This window comes from Aythya marila (assembly GCF_965140915.1).
Source record: "Aythya marila genome assembly, chromosome: 1".
Classification (NCBI taxonomy): Eukaryota; Metazoa; Chordata; class Aves; order Anseriformes; family Anatidae; genus Aythya; species Aythya marila.
In genome coordinates this window covers 83143142-83167283 of record NC_139042.1, presented here as the reverse complement: position 1 = coordinate 83167283, position 24142 = coordinate 83143142, and the positions used below count along the sequence as shown (strand labels likewise).

Sequence of the window (24142 nt, the reverse complement as noted above, 5' to 3'; positions counted from 1 at the left end):
AACTGCTTCCAGTTCAGAGTTTCTTATTTTTCAAGCAACTTACAGTAAGGGTTTATCTACACTAGGCCATACGTAGTAAAAAATACTATTTCCTGTCAGGAAAGTAAACAAATATTGCAGTAGCACTGCTCTGAATTTGGGAGAAATGCAAACTTGTAAGAAATATGTACTAACAGGACGAGAGGGAATGGGCTGAAGTTGTGCCAGGGGTGTTTTAGGTTGGATGTTAGGAAGAACTTCTTTACTGAAAGGGTTGTGAGGCATTGGAACAGGCTGCCCAGGGAAGTGGTGGAGTCACCATCCCTGGAGGTCTTTAAAAGACGTTTAGATGTGGAGCTTAGGGATATGGTTTAGTGGGGACTGTTAGCGTTAGGTCAGAGGTTGGACTGGGTGATCTGGGAGGTCTCTTCTGACCTAGGTGATTCTGTGATGAAAATGACACGGATGTCCATGTACTGGAGATGAAAGGATGGCCGCTTTGGGCTGCTGCTATGAGGTCGTATTTTGGGTCATTAGGAGTTTATTCCTATAAGCCGGCACATTGGGATGGTTATTGTAATAGTGTGAGGTGATGAATTTGGGATTCAGCCACCTCCCGCTGCACCCACAGATCTCCCACATGCGAGAGGGGGCATAACATTAGGCCTGGGGGTAAAAAAATAGCGATGGGGGGGTACAAAATCAGGGAAGGACACGCTGTAAGCAGCCGCGGCAGGCGCCGATTCAGCCCGTTTTTCTGTCGGGCGCAGAGGCAGCGCCGCGGGGCGGTGCCGGGGCCGGGCCCGGGGCCTTGCAGCGGCTCCGGAGCCTCCCCGAGCCCGGCGCCTGCCGGGCGGGGCCGGGCGGGCGGCGCCTCAGCGGCGGGTGGCGGAGGAGCGGCCGCACGGTGAGGCCCGGGGCTGCCCCGGGGGCTCGGGGCGGATTTTTCCCCCCTGTGCCGGCTCCTGCGGGCAGGGCGGGTGCGTGGGGGCTGCGGGCTCGGGGCTGTCCCTGCTGGCTGGGCTGGGCTGGGCCGGGCTGGGCCGGGCCGGGCCGGGCCGGGGGGGAGCTTAACGCTGTGCTCTGCGCTGCTGCCGGGCTCAGCTCGGGGCCCAAGGGGTGGCAGCAGGGGAGGTTGAGGCTGGCAATGAGGAGACATTTCTGCTCAGAGAGAGCAGTCAGGCACTGGGACGGGTTGCCCAGGGAGGTGGTGGGGTCACCGTCCCTGGGGGTGCTCGAGGAAAGGCTGGGCGCGGTGCTTGGGGACAGGGCTCAGTGGGTGACACTGGCAGTGTGGAGGTGGTTGGACAGGATGATCCTGAAGGCGTCTTCCAGCCCTCATGGCGCTGTGACCCTGCACGTTAGGCTTATTCGGAGCTGCACCCATGCTGAGCCGTGGGGGGGATGCCAGGGCTGGCTGAATGGCACTGTGCTGGCACCTTGCGATCCCCATCCGAGGGGGTGCCAGCCAGGCGCAGAAGAAGTGACTGTTTTGGAGTCACGGGTGGCTTTTAGATGTGCACAGCCACCGTGTCAGGATGTCCGTGGTGTTAAAGCTGGCATTCAGTCTGAGCTGGTTGTCACAGGGCCTCTGAGTAGTCAGTGAAAAGAACGGGTGCCTGCAGTGAATCACTCTTCCTTCCTGTGTGCAGGTAATGGCAGGTGCTGGTTTGAGCTTCGTCCGGCTTGAAGTGCTGTACGGACTGTGCCTGATTCAAAAAATCAGGCTGATAATAAGGAGCGGGGTTTCTGGAGTAATCGGTGACATTCAGAAATAACTTTTAATGAAATCTTTTTGAAGAGATCGTAATCTTTATGAAAATAACTTATTTTCATGGCGTTAAAACTAATGACACCAAATTCTCCCACTCTGTCTATAGGTTGTGCACCATGTGGAAGCTTCCTTCTTTCCTGGCCCGGACGCTCACTTCTGGGACCAGTGGCTTGCCATTGCTTCCAGACATGGCTGAAGGTAAAGTAGTTGGCTGTGCTTTGGAAGGAGATTTGGAAATGTTTCTGAAGAGGTTATTCTTTCAGGTGGTGGCCCTTAATTAGTTGTTGTGGTTTGCACACATCGCATCTGGGCATGTCCTTGACTGTTTATACCACGTGTATGTTTGTACCATTTATACCATAGCTCATGGTATAAATGTTCAGGAAGTATCAGAGTGTACGTGTTTGGAGATCGTTGGCTACAAATACATATAGGACACTGAATTTACAGGCTTAGTGGCTACTCTGCTTCTTTAGACTTGGAAGAGGATGCGATTCTTTTTTAGAGGGACAGCTGCTCCTTGAGGAGGCTCTAGATAGAAAGTCAGTGCGATACAGAGAGGTGCTGAGGAGCTTGGCTAGAATGGCTGAAAAATAGAGAAACTGAGTGGAAATGAGTCATACAGAACTGTTAGGGTGTCACTACTGCTAATTTCACACAGTGAAAGGAACTTTTTAATCAGATTAATTTCATGAAAATGCACTCTCTCAATAGAGTTTTGTGTGGAAAGATTGTTTTAATGCTCTAATAATAATAAACCAGTGTTCCTGTTTCAGAAGCTTTAAGAATGTTTTCTTGCATTCTTATCCCATGTACTGAGAAAAGGAGAGCAGAAAAAGAGCTGAAACAAGATACCAAGAATTCCTTCATGGAGTTCTGCTTGTTTCTAATGCTTTCTTTTCCTCTTTGTTTCTGAAATAGAACCTCAAGGTTATCCAGTAAAAGAGAAGAAAGTTATTGGTTGTTAGATAGACATTTATCTAGACTATTGGGAAAAAAACAAACACAAAAACTATAGGTTAAAGATAGTAATTTGGGAGGTCGAAGGAGAGAAGCAAGGATACAGGACGTTGCATAATTGCAAATATTACCTTGCTCTTTTATTTGGGTGTTTTGTGATGATGCTATCTAGAAGGCCAGTAAAAGTAGTGGAAACATCCTGGCCTTGCCTCTGTTTTTGTTCTAAGGGATGCTAATATTTCTTGGACTATAATAGCTGCAGATATTCAAGATTCTGTTCTAAAACTGCAGCATTTAAGTAACATTTTGCAAACTCGTGTTGATATATAAACCAATTCCCTTTAATTTGGTGTATGTGCTTTCACAAAACACCAGATACTCTTACTAGCTTTTCACGTGCTTCCTCCCAACCGGTGGGTCCCAGTTGTGAACACCCTCAGTTCTTCCATGGTACTCCTAGAGGCACACCAAGTGGATCTTCAGAAGCTTCCTCCGAGTTAACTCCTTTCCTGGAAAATGCTGCAGATAGGCTTTGCAAAACTGTTAGTCAGCAATAAATGGTAGCACCAAACTTGAAAAAAATGTTTGGACTTAGACTGCAAGCAGGTTCTGTGCAGAGCCAGCAGACAGAGGAACTGGAAAGCTGTGTTTGAGGGAGGTGACTGGCTTAACTGAAATCACAAAGATACTGGCCCTAAACCTTGGCAGTGAGCAAGGGCAGCTTGCTTAGAGTTGGTTAAAGTTAAGGGACATGTACTTAAATGGAATTTAAGCAGGTGAGATAATCAGGTAACCCCTTAATGGATGTCATTTGCATCATTTCTTGTAATTGTTAATCTAACCTGTGTTTTCCGCTCCACAGGACACTTACCCATTCATGTGAATAATGGTGTGTTGTGGTAATCTGAACATATTTTGATATTTGCTACAATGCTAAACTTACTGAGCTACTGTTTTGCCTTACCTTATTGCTCATGAAAAATGAAAACTTCTTCTCTGCCGACTTGCTTACAGCCCCTTTGCCTTCTTTAATGTTGTGAGTCATGACGAGTGAATGTCTCTGGTCATCTTTCTGGAAATATCCTACTAGGTCTTGGACAGCACAGTGTATTTCTGATGGCATGCTGGATAATGCATTTTTTAACAGCCTTGTGGGATACAAAATCTCCTATGTAGCATCTCCTGCAGTACATAGCTTCATTTTAGACATTGGAATAAAAAAAAAGGCTGTGGTTCAGACACAGGGGATTTCTGCATCTTTCACAGAAGGCCAGACAAAGCTCTACGCCAGACTGGTGGTAAAACACCCGCGTGGTCTGCCTGAACCCGGGGAAGCACCAGCACCAGGGGCTGTGGATGGCAGAGATGGATGCAGCAAGCTCGTTCAGCTGCCCTCGTGTCCTTCGTTACTGTGCTGTGCAGCTCAAATAAACTCAGGCCCTGCTGCTCTGGCTTTAGTGATCCACTGACCACAGCTGAGGAGTTAGTGTGAAATACGCGGTGTGTTAATGATGGATAAAACCCATTTGTTGGAATTGTTCTGTGTGTCTAAGACATTTGCCAATGAGAAGAGAGAATGCATGAATTTTTATGCTTAATTACCGAAGTTTATGTTATAAAATCATTAAAATCTAGAAAAGCAGTATAATTTTCCTAGGGGGAAGAAAGAAGAGAAGACTTACAGGCTTTGAGCCTGTAAATGGACTAGATTTAGATTGGCAAAATCTTAGAAACACTTTTACGCTTTGTCCTTTTATTGTTCAAATGAAAGTTATGTGGTCTCAGCCTGGCAAATGTTTACTTGTATACCTAAAATCAGAAATATTAAATGGGACTAATGTTGTATACATGTTTGCAGGTTTGGACTCGAGGTTTTTCAGAGCTTTTTACGTCTCTAAAGCTGAAAAGGAAGATGAACCTAGTTTAAGCCAAGACAGAGAAAGTGCTGCACGCTGTTGGAAAATTGAGGTTTTGTGTTCTAGAAGCTATGACAGTGTTTCTGCTAACACTGTGTTAATCAGTGCATGCTATGGCATCTTCACAGGTGGAGTGTGAGTAACAGGAAAGTAGTAATTCCTATTATGTAAACAAGCCTGTTGCTTCTTAATTAAAAAAAAAAAAAAAAAGAGAATCAGATCCCTCTGGCCATTCCAAAAAATCAGCTCTAAAATTTTCAATCAGTTATTTTTCATTCAATATTTTTTGTTATTGGAATTAGTAATGGAACTTGTCTTACTTCAAAACGTATTTTCAGCTTAATTTCCGAAAGAACCCAGGCCTAAGTAATCTATTTTTGTCTTTGTCTGTCCTCTTGTCCCTTTCTTCTTCCAGACTCCTTTGTTGCTTGCTGCCAGCCGAGACAGATAAGCACAAATCCCAAACTGTGTTCCCACAAGGCTTGTGAAAACCAGCTTCTGAGTCAGAGGTTCGATAGGGTGCCTGAGTTAGTGCTGTGTGCGGGTCAGCCTGTGTTTGATGGCAGCTGCCAAGTTCCTGGGGTCTTTGTAGTGGCCAGCTGTTAGCTTGGCAGAGCCCTGGGCTAACCGCAGCTCCTAACAGTGCTTGGCTGGAGGCCTGGCAAAGCAGAGGGTGGTTTAGAGGTTTGGGCGGGGAGCTGAAGGTGTTGCAGTAGGGGATGAGCAAATGGGGGGCTAGCGGGAGGGGTATGTGATTTCAGTCCATAGGGATCAGGCTTTGTTAGCTCCAGGGGTCACAGAACAGCTAGCTGAGTGCTGTGAGTACTCTGACCTGGCATTTAGTGTGTGATGGTGTCCCAAAACTTAAGTAAAAAGAATCAGCTCATGAGTCACCAGCAGCCCTCTTTCTGTTTGTGTGACACTTTATTTCTGTAGCCCTTCCCTGATGTGTCACTATTTTATCCTGTTACTTCAGCCCTCTCGTATTAAAAATCTTTGGGAATAAGCAAGGGATTCCTGCTGTCCAATTTTCAGCTCTATTCAGTTATGAATTTGGGAATCGTTGCTGCTTGTTTTCAAGTGTTTCTGGGTAGCACATATTCACCTGCCTAACAGAGACAGGATATCTTGGTAGGTTTGGTGAGACCCTAGCACATTTAATAGCCCCAGCAGAAAAGAGCTGCCTATGCAGAGCTGGTATTAACTCTGATAGCACAACCAGTATGGGAAAGCAATTTTACAGGTCTCACTTCAGTGTCTTGATGTTGTGTTCTTTGAGGCTTCTAGAAGTTTAGGCTATAAAACCCTCCTGGCAGCAGCCTGTCTGCTGGTGTTACCTGCCCTTCATGTGTAGGTCTAATTAAAAAAATACTTTTTTTTTCACTCCCTGTCTCCCAGCTGCACTGTCCTTTTAATGTTCCTTTTACAGCTTTCTGATCTGCGTTATCTCCGCTGTTTGTTTGTGTTTAGGCTGAAATATTTTCACATCAGAATTCCTCAATCCGGTCTTGATCTGCCGTCTCTTTCAGTTGTTAATGCAATCAAATGCCTGCAGTGCTAATTAACAACCTCTCTAAATGCATTCTCTATTGGCTGTACAAAATAAGCTACACAATCATGTTACTCAGTCCATTGTTGTGATATGCCTACTAACAGCATCAGTGAATTCGGCCAAACTTTTGTTTTTCAGGCTTCTATTTGCATGAATTTGCTTAATTTTTGTTTGTTCTGGGATGAGGACTGTGCCTTTTCGCACCAGGCAGCCAGCCTCGCGTTCTTCCCGTGCCCAACTAAGCTTTGTTTGCTTTGATTTTTTTGTTTGTTTGTTTCAGTGCGAAGCAGATTGAGGGAGATAGTGGGAGCATCTACCAACTGGAGGTACAGTGTACATTAAGTGTATTTTACTTCACTTGTCAAACGTGGAGAGAGCTCAGAGTTGCAGTAGAAATGTGAATTCAAACTGAAAAGTAATGCAGACGCTCTTGGATTGTTACTTTGTGGATCACAAACTGCTAAGATTTTTCTGGCAGATCCTCGGCACCGGGGGAACAAAATGCAAGGTCCTGATGCTTACAAGATTCTCTTGCGACCCTGGAATCTGATGGAAGTTTGGGAGCTTTAGGGCCATACTGGAAATGTTATGTTGCAGTTACCTCTTGATTTATCTGCTGGCGGACTTATCCTGGTCAGGTGTAGCTGAGGCATTTCTTTTCTGTGCCAGAACTTAATTGTAGACCAATTTACATCTGCTTTAAATCATCTAAATTTTGGCTTGCCCAGTGTACCTGCCTCCCCCTCTGTTATCATGGATGAGCCAGAGTTGCCTGTAATCCTGCAGCTGCTAACACTTTGTAGCCATCAGGGGAACTTGTGTTGCTGATTGGTTGACCCCACGTTTATTTTCTTGATGGGTGATTATCTTATGACCATATTTGCTGAGCTCCTGTTACACATTTTGAGGACTGATAAGGAAAGAAAAAGGGGCTTGCCTGGATGGAGTGTCTGCTATGTCATGGCCCTCTGAATAGGTTTATCTCAGCGGCATTATAGGCCTGCTGAAGAAAATGCCTGAATCGGGGAAGTTGAGCTTTGTTTAGGAAGACTGGTAATTAAGCATCATGGGGCTTGCAATTTTTATAAGGAGTCTAGAAGATGGCTCTTCAGAAAGCCTTTCCAGCAGCCCATAGTGGCTAGGGAGGAACCATGCCACGTGGAAATACCACCTGAGGAGTGAGGCTTTAGAGGGCCCTGGTCAAATCTGATCCTCCATCCATTTCTTTTCCCCCTACTGTACTGAGTCTAGGTGCGTTTCTTGTGCAGTAAAAAATGCAACAGGAACAGCTGAAGCATACAGTGTCTTGCAAACTGCCATGAAGAAGGAAGCCCCTTGTCAGGAGTGCTTGAGAATGACAGGCTTAATTTAATATCTGGGGGGGTTTGGAGGATGTGGGTCATGTAGACTTGGAGAACCCACTTTTATGTTGGACTGACACAGAGTTGATAAATGTGGAGGGTCAACAGCCAGTGCTTTCATCGAGTTAGACCATGGAATGACGAGAGGGGACCGACCCAAGAAAAGAGCTTGATAGGGTTGTGAAATGGGAGCTGGGGAAGGACTGTGAGGGCCTGATGCGTATCCAGCTGGGTTGCTGGGAGGCGTGTGTTGGGAGAATGCTTCGAGCTATTAATTTTGCTGAAAGGAAGCTTTGGTTCATGATTTCTCTTGTAAATGTCAGTGGTGTTTTGTTTTAAAAAGTAACACCTTGCTTATAAATGCCTTCTGCTTTCCTACCCGTGTGACTAAAACAATGAGTTTGCTCATTGCTGATATAGTGCAGTGATTCTTATTATAGGTCTCACAAAGATATTAGATCTAGGTTATGGAGGATTTAGACCTGATTGAAGTCAGTAAGAATTAACTAATTCACTGAATTAGAAGGCCTGTAAAATTTGTCTGGGGTACAATCTGATAACAGATTTGTGGGGTGACTTACATTAGGGTTTAGGTAGAGTTGTAGCCATTTCAGAAACAAATAATGCAATTTCCCAGAATGTTTTGGGCAGCTATTAATTAATACTTTGAAATATTGTTACTGTATGACTGATAATTGCAGGATGTAGAAGTACTTGGCCATTGAAAAATGTTATTGCCTTGAGCCCAATATTTCTATATAATGAAGAGTACATTCTGAAGGCAAAGTGAGGAGTTCTGCTGCTGCCCTCAGAGGAGCCAGGATAGGACTGGTGAAAACAGAGCATAGTTGCATTTTTATCACTTGTTTTCTATATGTTTGTAGTCAAATTTTTTATTTAGTCTCTGACTGATTTCTCTTAAACCTTTCAATGAAAGCCCTTGAAAGCAAACCTTAAAAAAAAAAAAAGCAAATACGAAAACCAAACCACCCCCATAAAGGAGCATCATCTGGGACATTGCACCTTTCCTTAGTCATCTAGGATATTCTATTTCTATGCAGTGGCCCAACTTCAAACATAAACACACTGGAATAGGTTGTTCTCTTTTCATTTTTTCTGAACTCTGCAGTTGTCATGTTGCCCAGGTGAGGTAAGCTGTGTTTCATATGTTTATAAACAGTAAAATTTAAAAGAGAGATTTTCTGCTAAACCTTTACTGTCTGATTATGGATTCACACTTCCCCCAAAATTATTAAAGAGCAAAGAGGGAGTATAAATGTTTAAATGTGACCTTTCTACCCCTCCTCTCCCAAAAATAAAAAACAAAGCCATAAAAGTTGTCATCTTAAAGTATGACTAATATCCAGAATTCATCCAAAGTGAAAACTTTGGAGGACAAGTTTTTGATGAGCTTCTTGGTGAAAAGCTTCTTTCTGTTGTTTAATTTTTTTTTTGTTTGTTTTTTTTTTTTTTGGCCTTATTGAACAGAGTGGCTCTCAAATCACAACAGTACAGCATGCACAGCTGAATGAATGGTGCACATTCATCACAAGTTTAAAATTATGTTTGGTTACTTAGAGCATGAGAAGGCATAAAACACCACAAAATTGATTAATAGTTGTGCACACTCTTTTGATTTTTGCCTGAACTGTTGCATGCTTAACTTTCATTTATTTAGTGCTTTGTTATTGATTCTAGGGATGTTATGAAATACTTGCTTTATTAGTTAGGCTGCGCTTCTAAAGGGAGGGTGCTTTGGAGGAACAGGCAAGAGAGTGTGTTGGGCAAGGTTGCTGTTATGTATCACAGATACATGTGCAAGGAACCAGCTTGGAAAGAATTGGAAAGAAGTGACAGTACATTGGCGCTGTCTCCCTTGTGAGATTTGTAACCTCTCTGGCCTCACGGTGCTGAAAAAGCAGCTCTGAATTAATTGTTCCCTTTTTTGTGTTATTTATTTTCACACCTTTCCTGTGCAGTTGTAAGACGACTGGGTAGAAAGGGAAATATGTAAATTAACTTTCCCTTTTTTATGTGCCTCTTTTATGTATGCCGCATGAATAACAGTTGTTGCTGTAAAGGAAGAAGTCATCTGTAGGTGATAGCAATTCCTACCAGATCAGCTCTCTTTGTTGTCAGTGCTAACCAGTACTGTACATCTGCTTTACTCCTTGAGAGAGATTCAGTTGACATTTTGAGACATTGAGAGATTAAGTTGACAGTCCTGTAAAACTGACACTGTAGGAAGAGTTGTAAGGAAGAGTTGTAATACAGTAGCTACAGAAGGTGTGAATGAACATAAAACCTTATAGGTTAAATTAGGCGTGATCTGTGTTTTTTTTTTCCTGTTAAAACTAAGTTGTTTTCAAGGGGAACTATTTTTGTAGCATTCAGAATTGTATAAATTAAATTTGTCTCTTTAGTACAAAAGTATGTGCTTGCAACTGGTACACAAAGCTATTTAAAACTTTTTGGCAGTAGTCTTCCTTTATCTGATTATGTGCATTTCTCTTTCTTTTCAAGACGCACTTACTTTGTCTTCCTATCTTTAATTTTTTTTTTTTGTTTGTTTTGGTAATTTTCAGTGTGACATCTTTTAGCTAGAGAGAATTTCAGCTGTCCAATATACTCTTCTCATACTCCAGATGAAGTGTTTCTTTTCTTACTAGGGATCATGTGCAAGCAATGCAAGAAAGAAAAGCTCTCCATACTTTACTGGCAAAACGTCAGGAAGATCTGCCCCCTAGAAGAATGAAAGATAGCTATTTGGAAGTTATCCTGCCTCTAGGAAGTCAACCTCAAATAAGAGAGAAGTATCTGAATGTATACAACAGTGTAAGGTAACAAAGTAAATATATTACACATACAGGAAAGTGTTAATTTTAAGGTATTTTTGGAAGCAGTTATTTAATTGTCAAAAATGTATCTTACAGGTTTGGAAGGATACTTGAAGACCTTGACAGTTTAGGAGGTAGGTATCTGTGCCCTTGAAAAGAATACACAAATAATGCAGAATGAGTTTGAGTACCGATACAGTATGACCTCAGCAAGGATTGCATCAATGTGCTGTCTCTGAGGGGAATTAAAAAAGATACTGATGCTGAAGGAGGATGAAGTGTAAATAGGAACAGCCAGAAGCAAAACGCTAAGCTTCAGCTTCTGCCAGTTTGTAAAGGAGCAGCTATAAGAATAATTACACTCAGTTGCTTCACGAGTTAGCTTTCTTATTTTATTTTTCCTTGTCATTTATTCATGGTCTTTAAAATATCAAGATCTTTGATTCCTGTTTTGCAGCTAAAATAATTGCTGGGTTGTTAGTATGACTTGATGTTTTTCTCTTAGAAGTGGGCAGGAAATTCAACAGAGAAGATGCCAGGTTCTGCCCCTGGGACAGGGCAATGCCAGACCCAGGCACAGACTGGGAGCTGTGTGGCTGGGGAGCAGCTCAGCAGAAAGGGACCTGGGGGTGCTGGTGGCAGCAGGCTCAGCATGAGGGCAAACCACTTTTTGGGGTGCATTATACACAGCACAGCCAGCTAGACAAAAGTGGTGATTGTCTCGCTGCATTCAGCGTTGGTGTGGCCTCGCCTTGAACGCTGCATGCAGTTCTGGTCAGCAACATGAAAAGGATGTGAGGGCCTTGAAAGTGCCCAGAGAAGGGCAACAAAGCGTGGGAACGGCACAAAGCTGTGCCGGGGAGGTTCAGGCTGGGCATTGGGAAACGTTTCTTTGCCGTCACACACTGAAACAGGCTTATTAGGGAGGTGGTTGCTGTCTGTGCCTGCCGGTGCCCAGAGGCGTCTGGACAGTGCCCTCAGTAATAAGCTTAAGATTTTGGTTAACCCTGAAGTGATCAGGCGGTTGGACTCCACGATCTTTGTAGGTCCCTTCCAACTATTCTGTTCTGTCTTAAAATGTCACCAGTTGACGTCTTTCTTCAGTAAAGTTCTGTAGCTGGTCAGTAGCATTCTGATGGAGCTTTTTTGCAAGAAAAAAAAAAAAAAAAGAGTGCTTGTTAAGGGAAAGGTCTGAGGGGGAAGCATGTACGTAATGGTTCCTTCAGCAGGACAGAAAGACCTTCTGTGGGTCTGCATGGCCAAGAGTGAGGCAGGCAGAGAAACAAGTGAATGCGTATCACCTATCTGTGAGGATAGGCAAAAGAGCTAGATGACTTGTATTTTGTGCTGGGAGATGGAAGATAGTAGCTTCAGGACCTGTCCTAAATTAGAAAAGGAGACTTGAAGCTAGTGGCGCATTTCAGCTGATAAATGAGATGAGCCTGTTTTTCGTTCTGTGCCATGCTTATTTTCTCTGTAGACCTGTGAAGATCTTGGATTTTTCCTGGTAACAGCACAGAATGTCCTTGCCTTGTTGTAGTCATACTTGTCTTCAGTCAGCTCTACTGGGGATATATTATTCTGGGGAAATCAAGATTCTGTGCCAGTTACACAGTGTTCAGAATGGTGGTAAGCGGTTTTCATGGGAACAAATACCATTCCACCCTCTCCCCAGCATATCCAGTGATCTTGGCAAATGTGCCACGTGAACGGCTGATCAATTTCTAAGTTTTTGTCTTTGGCATTAGGGTTCTGGAAAATCCCATTCGGACTGTTACTGATTGTATTGATGCCATGACTGATAGGCATCACAATTTTTAAAATTATGACTTTAATTTTAAATTAAATTTCCTTAATTTAATTTAATTTCCTTTCCTTTACTTAAATTTCCTGGAAAGACAGAGATTTTCCTTCTCTGGAAAGTATCTGCACCTAATGAGATGCTTTTGAAACCTTTATTGAGTGAAAATTACTTGAGTACTAGGAAGAAGAAGTCTTTGCAACATTACTCTTCACTATTGCTCTGAGTCTGTTATTACTCTGAGGAGTCTGTTTACTTGCATATGCCCTCGTGAGCAGAGCTTATTAATCAAGTAATCATTTGGCTAGTAATGATTATGGTGTGATAATTACCTCTAACTATGCTTTCATGCCTGTAGGGCACAGTTTATCTAATCTGCACCTCTTTAAAGGAATCAGTATCTGAAAACAAGTCTGCAGATAGTATGTATCCTTGAACAACCTGCATGAAATCGAAGTAGGAGGTAGGAAGGGAATGAATGATCGGAGAGAGTGGGCTACAGGGATAAGGGAACAGATTATGTGGGATTGGAAGGAGTGGAGTGACGGGTTGATTTAAAGCACTCAGTTAAATTTCTCGTTGTAGTAAGTAAATATACATGTAGCTGAGACAGCTGCCGAATCACTGTTTTCTTTATAGCATTCCCCTGAATTAAGTACATGAAAATGTGGAAGTCGTGCACTCCTACGCTGTGATATTTCGGTCTGTGTTTTGCAGGTACCTCTCATGCTTCACAAAGATGGTTTTGATCTGCTCTGCTAAAATTCTTGTTAAAATACAAGAGAACTAAATGCTGACTCCGTTTTCGGTCTCTCCACAGTTCTTATTTGCTACACTCACACCAAGCAGGAAGCGCAGCCAAGGTCTCCCTTATCGATAGTTACAGCCCTGGTGGATAAAATTAGTAAGTGGCAATTTGATCAGCAGGAATAGTTTCATCTGTTTATCTTACTCATTCAGCAGCTACTGCATTCCTGTCGTTGTTACTGGGGATACCTTCTTCCCTCCCCTGCTGAGTTGCCTTCATGTTGCTTTGCCTTTGACCTCTTAAATATTCTGCCTTTTATAGAAGGGAGGAGGGGAAGAGGGTTAAGTGGATGCTTTTCAGCATTTCAGATTTCCCTTCCTTTAAAAACACAACTTCAGTGCCTCCTGCACCTCTGTGTTTGGTTTTGTATTAGCATGTGAGTTTCTTAGCTTCATTTTTAAACAGTGTGTGTTCTGGTGAAGTTGGACCTTGCTTGTGTCCCATGTCCTGCTGACCACCTCTGTGGGTCTGCCATCCATGTGCCTGTTTCTTCCTTTTCTGGTTTTAGTGAAAACAGATAAGGCAGGAACTGCAGGCTAGCAGTGTGGTCCTGTGCAAGAGCCATCTCCTCGGGGTTGTTTGTGTGCTTTGCTGCTTACACAACACAAAAAGACCTTAGAGGAACCAGTCTTTCTAGTATTAGACCTGAGTGATCTGTCTCCAGTAACCTCTAACGTTTATTCCTGCAGATTTGCGCAAGAAGGTCGTACACCCTGACTGCGACATCAAATTCACCGGCAATGTTTCTTGGGTTGGGAAGACCTCAATGGAAGTAAAGATGCACATGCTGCAGGTTAGTTCCTGGCACTTCTGTCTCCCCTGCAGTAGTCACAAGGTGTTTCAGAGTGAATTCTGGATGATGACACTAACAGCCTAAATTACATTTCTAGAATAACCAAGGTGACTTCCAGTAGTTTAGGTAATAAGTTATTAAATGCTAAATAATTTAAAATAAATAGGTGTAACTACTCTACACTGTACAGGAAGCAAAATGAATATTAATTTAATTAAAAATCCCTAATATTTCTATTGAATACTTACAGTCAGTTGATTAGTTAGCTGAAACATTCAGTATTTTAATTATTTAGAGTAGTGAGGGTAGTCTACTTACATCATAGGAGTGGCTATGAGTCAGATAAACAGGTAAATATTTTTGGATTCGGTTTGTGTCCTTAAGTCTCTGATGTAGAAGATAACGTTACACCTTTGTTGTCTGAACTGCCTCCCATTGCTGACGGTGGTGCCAATTTGGTATTACTTATAAAATTGTTTAGGCATTTCTCAGAATAAAGAGGAACTGGGCATTTTACAATTTTATTTTATATTTTTTTTCCCTAGCTGAAGATAGTACTTAATCAGCATTCCTCTGCTTAATGGTTTTGTTACAGAATTCCTGAAAACGGAGTTCTAAGTTGTGTTCTTTCCTTCTGTTCAGCCTACTGCGGGAAATCTTAGAAGGGATGATAAAATGAAAGTAAACATTGTGATAACGATGTGATTGTGTAGCTGGTACCAACTGAATAGCTTGCACTTTTTATAATTTTAGAGTTTAAAGATAAAATTTTTTCCTGTCTCTCTCAGCTGCATGATGGTGATTACTGCCCTGTGTTAGATGCAACCTTTGTCATGGTGGCCCGGGACCCAGAAAACAAACGGTAATTTGTAGGACAGGGAAATAGTCTCCAGGCTCCTGTTGTGGTGAAAGTGGCAAATGTGGCAGCTGTGTATGTGTGAAGCTGTATGGTGTGGGTTATAAATGAATCGTATAGTTGATGTTTTCTGTTGGCAAATGTTACTTTCCTGAGGCAAGCATCAGAGCTTTGAATTCAGGAGTCAAATGATACCAGGCATTGCTGTTAGTCTTTGGATCTGTCCCTTTTCCATAACAGATTTTCCCTGTGTTTGAATGACTGGCCTGATGAACAAAGAAGTAAATCAGTGGACTACTGACCCATGTGCATTGTACAGTAGTTGTTAAAATTGATTGCTTTCTTGCCCTAAAAAAAAACAACAAACAACCCACAAACAAAACAACCAAAAAAAACCAGAAAGATTGAGTCTCAGTGGTTCAGAATCACAGAACAGCTTAGGTTGGCAGGGACCTCTGGAGGTAATCTAGTCCAACCCCCTAGCTCAAGCAGGGGCACCCAGAGCAGGTTCCCCAGGAGCACATGCAGGAGGGTTTTGAAAACTCTGTGCCAGTGCTTTGTCACCTGCACAGAGCAAAAGTGCTCCCTGATGTTCAGATGAAGCTCATGTGTGCCAGTTCGTGCTCATGGGCTTTTATCCTAGCATTGGCACCACTGAAAATAGCATGGATCCATCCTCTTTGCACCCTTCTTTCAGGTAGGTTAAATGGCCTTTGAGTGTAATAGTATCATTAACTCTGTAATTTGGTATGGTAGGTGTTGTCAGAATACTTCAACCTAAATTAGATAAAAATATATGTAAAACAAAGAATAAAAAAACATGGCCGTGGTGAGTATTCTCACAAAACAAACAAACAAACAAAAAAACACAAAAAAGAGAAAAAAAAAAAACAGAAAAAAAAAATGTTTTTCACCCTTTCTGTAATACTTAGTTGTTAAACAGACTGCTCAGTTTCAGTTTTGGTTTATATGACTCCAGTACTAGAAAAAAATTACTTCTTGTGTTTCTTACACCCTGTATAACTTTCAGAAGTAATAAACGATTTTCTGTTTAAATAGTTTGAATAATTGTCTATGTTTAATGAAGAAGGATATTTATTGGAGGGGCTTTGCTTGACATAATTATTTAATCCCGATACTATTATAAGGAGTTACTAGTATAGTTTTCTGTATCAGATTTGTGTTATTTTTAGATCCTATTAGAGCATTATATATCGAAAAGAGATATATGTATATATACACTTAATTTTATGGTTCCCCCTCTTTTTTTTTCCCCCAAAATTGCACAAATGGCATTATACACTAGTAGACTGTCTACTGTAGCAAAACAAACAATAATACTCCAAGCAACTATCCAAGGCAGTGTTTTTATTCTGCTTTACAAACAGACTGAGGACAGCTGAGGAGATATGCTGTCTGCATAAGCCCATGTAGATAAGACTTCACTCAAACTTCAGTGTCTGTTCTTCGAGCCAGGTCACCACAAACCTGGTGTGTTCTGGAAGCATTGTGTGTGAGGTAGAAACCTTTCAGAGAGCTACAGGGTATATTAGAATAGGTATAATGTCCCAAAATCTGGTTGTATGGCTTGCAGACCATAAAAAACTTGCATCTCAGGGGCTTGGACAGGAGAGCTAATGGAGATGTGTCCGGAGCTGAAGAGAGGGGGAATGAGCTATGCAATAGTGCAGGAGCTGGTGTGCCTTGAAAATCCAGAGTTCTGGCAAACAAGGGAAAAGAGCAGGCTGTTCCAAGTGAAAGGTCTCTTTGTATGCTTCTTGTTACCAGCCCAAGTAAAGTCTGAGGACAGAGGTTCTTAATATGCTTAGCAGATTTACATATTTGTGTGTGTGTATGTATGTGCATATATGTATGTGTTTATTTGCATATATATCTTGTTTTGAGTATTTGTATAAGTGTTTAAAATAGTGTTTAAAAATAATCTGTGGGAATCACGGGGAAAAATGGTACTTGAAAATAAGCATTTTCCCTGCCTTGTGAGAAGAAATAATTAAGCTTAATGCAATTTAGTTAGAGTGAATTTATTTGTGCAGTTAAGCAAATGTATGAATTGGGACTCAAGGCAGCCTCATGTCATCTTCTTTGATAAGTGGCGTATGTGGTAAACAGCTTTTGGCTGTTGATAAGGCTGTCATGGGAACATGTAGATTGTGAGAACGCTCGCTAGCTACAGCACTGTGCTCTTTCTATTCCAGAAGGAATGCTGCTGTTCAAGTTTTGTGTATCTATTTTAGACTATCCTAGATCACCACTTCATTTGCTGAGTTTCTAAATAGCTTTCTGCTCTTTATGAAGCACAGATGTGTCAATTATTTTGCCTTAATTGTACTAGACCGTGGTTGGATAGCTTCAGTTCTGAAGAGGAAGTTAAGCAAGTGTGATATTCTGTTGGCAGCTGTCAGTTATGCAGTAATGTATTTATTTCTATGGTATAATCTGAAGCATGGTATAATCTGAAGGATGTCTTTTGATCTTGTGTATGTATGTAAGCAAAAATGAAACACAGTGTATTTACAGGGCAAATTCTTGTAAAGTTTGTAATTTACAAATCTCTGCCCATAGGCCAGCGTTTGTTAACCCACTCATTCCCGAGAGCCCCGAGGAAGAAGAAATCTTCAAGCAAGGGGAAAGTATGTCACGTGCAGATGTAGTGCTTAGTGACGTGGTTTAATGCTGGACTGGGCAGTGTTGAGTTAAAGGTTGGGCCGGGTGATCTTAGAGGCCTCTTCCAACCTAAATAATTCTGTATTTCCCGGTAGCATATAAATCTGCTTTAGTTTCAAGTTAGTAGCTGGAAGGAAGTAGACTTCAGAAGTTCTTCTACTTAGAAATGGTCCTCATTTGTTCAAAAGAAGATTTTTGTCGTGTCTCATGTGTCAATATCGCTCAGGTTTTGAAAGCCTGCTCTCACATTCTTGGAAACTCTTTGGCTAAACTCACAGGCACTCCACATCAGTACTGAGTACTGAACATGGAGGGGAGAGCAGAAGAAATAGCATAGCTCTGTTTCCTTTTGTTTCAAGCTGGAATTTCAAAGGTGGGAATTAAAGAGAAACATTAAAGACTGAGTAAACTGAACAAAAGATATTTTAAGTTAAAATTTCAGTCATTATGGCCTATGGCAGTGAATTCATAAATTTGTATTCTTGTACCATTGGCAAAACCTGAAGAAGGTTGCTATTTAGTGATTCTTGCTTGATACGTTTTTCTGTACTTCAGGGGGAGTACCTAAGTTTCCTGTAAGGGGACTGGGTATCAGCTTCATTGGATCTTTATCTTTTTTCTTATATGCAGTCAGTTCTAAAAGCCAAACCTCTGTTTGAGTTAGGATTGTCAAGCTCTAGCTTTTAACTTAACAGAGGAAAAAAATACGAAGTCAGTTGATTCCAGATTCAAATCATCAAAGCCAAATCATTTTTTTTTCCTTTGAACTCTAACATACTTTTTTTTTCTTTTCTGCTTAGTGAACAAGTTAAAGAGGATTGATTTCAGCACCGCTTCCTTACTGAAAATGGCTCCCACTGCAGAAGAAAGAAACATTGTTCATGACATATTCCTTAATACATTGGACACGAGGCAAGAAAGGGAGGGAGGGATGGAAGAGAAGTGGTGTTTTGAGGAAGAAAATTCATGTGCATTTTGAGTGGGCTCTTAGGGGGCACACTGGCATAAAGGCACATGTTTTGTTTTCCCATTTTTCTATTTAAACTCTGGGTCATTTTACTTGAAATACAGGTACAAACTTTGACATGTCATCTGTGCCTCTTAAGAGGCTTTCATCATTGAGGAGTGTTAGCTGTGCCAAGATGATGAAAGTGTTAGAACAGAGAGCTTCTGAGTAAGATGTTAGGAATAATCCTGAAGAAAAAGGTTAATGATGTTTAACCATATGAGGGAATGCAATGGTTTTGCACTGTGTGATTTATACAATATAAGAGTTTTCTGCCAGGTAGGTAGAAGAAAGCCTGTGAGGGCAGGAATCGGCCATATTTTGATCGGGTAATTTGCAGTGTGTTTTAGGAATAATTCTGGGCAACATTAGTTGGGGGAGACTAGTGTTGGCACACTTCTCTTACAGTTCAGATTTCTGTGAAATCATCCAGTTGCCAATGGTTGTAGAACAATGTCTAATAACATTAGCGTGCTATTGTGTTTGTGGATGATTTCTTTGACTCACTAACCTTACACAGTTGTTATTTTCAAAGCTGTTCACCAAAGTGAGGCATACCTTCTGTTAAAAATAACAGAGGTGTTTTGTACACAGTCTGCCTGGGTTTGAAAGCCTCAGACTGTCTGCATGTTTGATGTTGAATTATTCTGTTAGCTCGTTACTTGCTTTTAATTTATACTCTGACTTAATAAATAGTGTAAGGCTTATCTGGGAAAGTGTGTTTTGTGGATGTGGCTTATCTTTTCTCTAATATACCTTTCTCAAGGTGAGATTGTTTGTTCATATGAGTTTGGACATTAGCAGAAGTTTCCAAAAGAAGAGACACGTAGGCTTTTAATTTGTTATTGCAATCATAAGTATCTCTTTAGATACAGCTTCAGGCTCAGTTGGAGCAGCTTTCAGTGACAGCATTGCTGGATGGTGGCTTGTTTGGTTTCAATTTTTCTGTTGTTTGTATTTGTCTTTTGCATTTCTGACCTGTTGAAATCTGCTCATGTAAAGTTTTTGTGTTTCCTTCATAGGACAGTAAGTTTTCGGAGTCGTGTATTACCACCCAATTCAGTCTGGATGGAAGATGCAAAGCTAAAGGGCCTACAGATTTGCCATCCTCAGGTATTTTGAAAAATATGAATAAAGTACAGAAATGGCTACCGAATTATGAATTGTCTTTTAAGACTAATTAATACATTATTTTGTTTAGGTTCTGCAGTGCTTGCGATGTGTTTAGATCTTAGTTTCTTTTGCCATTTTTCTGTTAATGGAATAGAAAATCTGTATCTACTTGGATTGCCACTGCAAAATAGAGGACTTCTCATTACTTTCTTTCCTATGACTGCTTATTTTGTGTAAAGAAATTAATTCCCAATTTATTTAATTTGGGCTTCCAGTTTATGATGCAGTCTAGAGTTTTATGTTATCAAATAAACGCCTATTAAACAAAGGTGCCTCAGCCATTTGGACTTTTGCAAGCCTTTATACATTCAGGTGCTCGGAGTTCTGTTAAATGCTGTGAACTGAAGCGCAGACTTCAACACAGTGCTTTGAGAAGAACATACGTGATGCAGCAGTCTGATTTTTCTGTTTCTACGTACAGGAGCGGAACATCTTCAATAGGATCTTTGGGGGTTTTCTAATGAGAAAGGCATTTGAACTGGGATGGGCAACTGCTTGCAGCTGTGGGTGAGTTGCAGACTTTTTATGTGTATAAAACCTGGAACATTGAGCATGTATGGATAGGTCAGGAAACCACGCTAGCCAACCTAATGACAATATGATCAGAAAAGACCGACGTGTTTAAGAGGAGGATGCTGCAGTATTATTTTACAGCACTATTTTACTTAGAGCACCTGTCATATATGCAAAGAGATTTGCATCGTGCTCCTTGGAGCTTGGTTTTTAAACACTAAACATAGGGATAGAAACTGCATCTTTTTTCTGTTTTGTTCTGTCTTGCTAAGCTACTGAGACTGACTTTGAAGATATGTTTTTTTTTATTTTCCTAAATGTATAAAATAAACGTTCTCCTAAATAAATACTGCATCTTTTAATTAAGTACTCAAGAGGAATGATTTCTGAACAACTTGTAATAACTGCTTGTGCTTAGGAAGTGCGACCTGTCATCACCCAACAAAGATCTATGCCTGAGTTTAATGGAGCATGCGTAGCCTATTAGAAAGGTGCCTATGTCAGTGCTTGGAAAACCAAGGCCTAAGCTGTGGTGGCATGAAGTTTGCCTAGGGAGTGTAAGTCATAAGATAAAATGGTGATGCAATAGTGTAACCTACAAGAGGTTTCCTCCTCTTATTTTTTGTCTTTAAACAAAGATTTATTTTCTAATAACCCATGATTGAAATGCTGGGAAGGAAATAGTTTAAATTTCTCCAAATATACTAGTTGTTCTTGAGATTAAATTTCTTTTTCTCTCTCAGGGGTTCCAGACCTTTTATTGTATCTGTTGATGATATCATGTTTCAGAGGCCAGTTGAGGTTGGATCCTTATTATTGCTTTCTGGACAGGTAGGAGTTTTTGTCATCTCTTCAAAGAGAAATAACTTACCCTTCCTGTTACCAGTGTTAATCACTGATAACGAACTGTGCATTATGAATGTTTTATGACTTCTCTTGTTAAGCCATAAAATCGTCTGTTACAGTTTTTCAGTGCCAGTGATGAAGTATGAGCTGTAACTCCTTTCCTAACTGTGTAGGTCTGTTACACGGAGAAAAACTACATCCAGGTTCGAGTGCACAGCGAGGTGTATGATGCAGACACTAGAGAGCACCACACAACCAACATCTTCCATTTTACATTCATATCAGAAAACGAGGTCCCACGTGTTGTGCCCAAAACGTACGGAGGCAAGTATCCAGTTAATGCATTGCCATTGAAACTGTGGAAAAGAACACTTCCTTTCTGCTGAAACGTTTGTCATTTTAATAGATGAATTATTGGCATTTGGATATTTTAACAGGATTTCGTGGCAAAGCATGTTTATTTTATGCTGTGATGACAATGTGGATTGCTTCTTAATCTTACCATTCTGTGTAGTTAGTTGCTTGATAATGATACTAAGTTGTTAATGTGTTTTTTCTCTTTTCTTCACCTGATTTCAGAGTCCATGTTGTATTTAGACGGGAAACGACACTTTGCTGCAACCATGAAAGAAATCTGAGAGGTGCTGAGTACATCAGCAGTGTAGCAGCACACTGCCTTAGACTGAATGAGTCATCGCCAAGGATGGCTAACAAACAAGTGCTCTCGATACTAAACCAAAATAACCCCCCCGCCCCTTTTAGTACTATTTATGTATTTGCATATAAGTGGAATTTTTATTCTCTGCTACTAGGATTTCTTGAAATTTCCTTTGACACACCAATTCTGTTAGGAAATGAGGGTGAAAAAATACAATCATACTTTGCTTTGGGAGATCTTGTTACCCCCCTTGTTGTCTTGTCACCAGCTGCCTTCTTTCCCTTGGTAGCTCCCCTTTGTGCTTCTCTGACAATGGATAGAAGTTCTATCAGAAGAATGTGCAATAAGTAGATAGACACAGATGAAGCCATTTGACCTGTATTCTTATGTAAATTAGGTTTAGGGTCTTGTTTTTCAAGAAGGACATGGGCATCTGGGTAGCAACAGAAGCTCAGAAGTTGTTAGTGTGCACAGTGTACAAGCAGGTATTTTCCATCAGTTTGGATTTTACAAGGTTGTTGCAGCTTCTTTTTTATATGGTTTCATGCTCACTTGGTAGACTTGTTTGCAATGATGTGAGGTGGCTAGATGGTCTGTTCTGACATTGTAGGCATACAGCCAGCCCTGTCAGCCTCTTCTATTTTTTTTTTTCTCTGCTGTAACTGCACGCTAGTTCCTGAATGAGTAACTTCTTGTAGCTTATAGAGTAGTGATCTGATCGGTGACATTTTGTAAGACTAGGAAATGGTAGTGTAGAGCAGAACCGGGAGCAGAGAAGGAAAATACTGCTAACATGGTAATGGTTATGTTTGATTTCTGCAGGAATTAAGGGCCCAGAGAATCTCTGCTGAACAGCTCCTGAGTCAGGTGCTGAGTGGTGAGAGGTTTTTTTTTTTTTTTGTTGGACTGAGCAGTGGAGGTAACAGCCTCCACAGCTGGGTTATTTGTGTGCTTCCTCAGTAGGCTGTAGTGAAATGTGAGTGCTGCACGGCTTTTAAAGTATGAAGGATGGAGCAACTGAGCACCACAGAGTGGACATAACTATGGTATATAAGTAGCAGGAAGAAAGTAGTTGATACTGAAGTACTTCTGATGTAGTGGAGAAAGCTTTCATCTGCAATATCTGGCAGATAAAGCTGAACGTACTGAAATTAGGAAGATGAGTGGATAGAAAGCATCAGCTTTTAGCAGTGGGGATGATGAGTCACAAGCACAAAATGTGGCCTTGGATACCTTCAAATCAAGACTGATGTTCTATGTTAGCAAGGCGGACACCTAAACTGGAGTAGTTGGGCTCCATGGCAGGTTAAATGGATGAACTGTGGTGTTTTATAACCCAGGAGAATAGACTCATCTGGCCCTTCTAGGTTTAAAATTTGTGAAATCAGGAAGCACTGGGTAAAAGTGGTATGACAGCACAGATGCATGAAATGAGCTGATAAAACAGAGTGTTGAGATTTTTATTTCAGAGTAAGAAAGTTTAAAAAAAATTAATGTTTAGAAGCAACTTTATTTTTGCTAGAAGGATAGTGTGATGTTCATGGCTCCTAAAAGCTGACTGTTACTCCTATAAAGAGGCTGAATGTTACAACAACTAGCATGCAACACCTTGGCCTTTCCTTTCTAAGAATGTGCTGCCTGTATTTGTAAGTTAGGCAGCTTTCCAGTGCAGGAACAGGGATGTTACCTGATCCAGATGGGATTAATGCACTGCAGAGAGATCAAGCTTCCAGATCCTTATGGAGTTTCTCCCTTCAGTTACACTCTGTTGCTGATTCAGCTATTTTTAGTAATTTTCTGTAATGGTTATGCCACTCTGGGCATGTATTTTTTATTTTCTGTTTTCCTGATTTTTAAAACTCTTTCGAAGCTGAATATACTTGACTGACCAAACAAATAAAGAACTGAAAATCTATCCCAGCTTTTTATATGTATCAATATTTCAGTATGAATTTATCACAATTTCTAAATTCAGCCTTCGGAAGGGGGTGGGAGAAAAAGGTTATAGAGTAGGGAGCAAGGCTTGGCATCAAGACCTCTGGATGCAGTGAGGAAAACAAATCCCACAAATGAAGTTGCTTAAAGGAGCTATCCCATGAATGAAGATGCTTGAGAGAATTGCTGTGTTTTTGTACTTCATGATAATGCAATCGTGTACCACAACTGCAGGAGTTATAGGAATGTATTTACAGTCATGCAGAACCTCTGTGTTTACATATGCAGATATGTATATGTACATGTATGTTACATCTTTTACATACAGTAATAAATACACAAAGAATTTGTGTCACCTATTTTTCGTCTGGGACAAGAACTCCAAGCTGTCACCATTTTTGATAATAGGTAAATGAATCTTCAAGGAATATCATTTATACATGTCTCTTTGTACATTTGTGTAAAATAAAAACTTATTCTTAGATATCACCCTGAGGATAGAAATATTTTACCATAGTAATTAATGCTGAGCTTGTATTGTAACTTAATGACCAACCCCTCACTGCTGTGACGAATCAGTACCACTCGAGCCTAGTTATTAATAGAAAATCTTTTTATTTTTTAGTGAACATACCTGTGTAACTGGCTGTAGCTCTGTAATGGAAATGTTTCTGTGCCATCGTGTCACG

At 41.1% G+C, this 24142-nt stretch overlaps 1 protein-coding gene across 7 annotated transcripts; it reads left to right on the top strand.

Moving 5' to 3' along the window:
- The first annotated feature begins 776 nt into the window (after window positions 1-776).
- On the top strand, window positions 777-23851 carry ACOT9 (acyl-CoA thioesterase 9). 7 transcript variants are annotated; one of them, XM_082755519.1, is made up of 16 exons: window positions 777-886; window positions 1860-1951; window positions 3576-3602; window positions 6462-6507; window positions 10212-10382; window positions 10476-10513; window positions 13001-13084; window positions 13678-13781; window positions 14570-14643; window positions 17221-17288; window positions 18123-18234; window positions 19351-19441; window positions 19923-20008; window positions 20758-20845; window positions 21034-21184; window positions 21440-23851. In XM_082755519.1, exons 2-16 carry the CDS (start codon window positions 1870-1872, stop codon window positions 21496-21498), a joined length of 1281 nt encoding a protein of 426 aa, XP_082611645.1. In that variant the 5' UTR covers window positions 777-886; window positions 1860-1869; the 3' UTR covers window positions 21499-23851. The 7 variants fall into 7 exon arrangements, with proteins under 7 accessions (XP_082611645.1, XP_082611647.1, XP_082611649.1 ...); XM_082755524.1 differs by lacking the exon at window positions 3576-3602 and adding an exon at window positions 4572-4681 and having other exon boundaries at window positions 870-886; XM_082755520.1 differs by lacking the exon at window positions 777-886 and adding an exon at window positions 1613-1631.
- The last annotated feature ends 291 nt before the right edge of the window (window positions 23852-24142 follow it).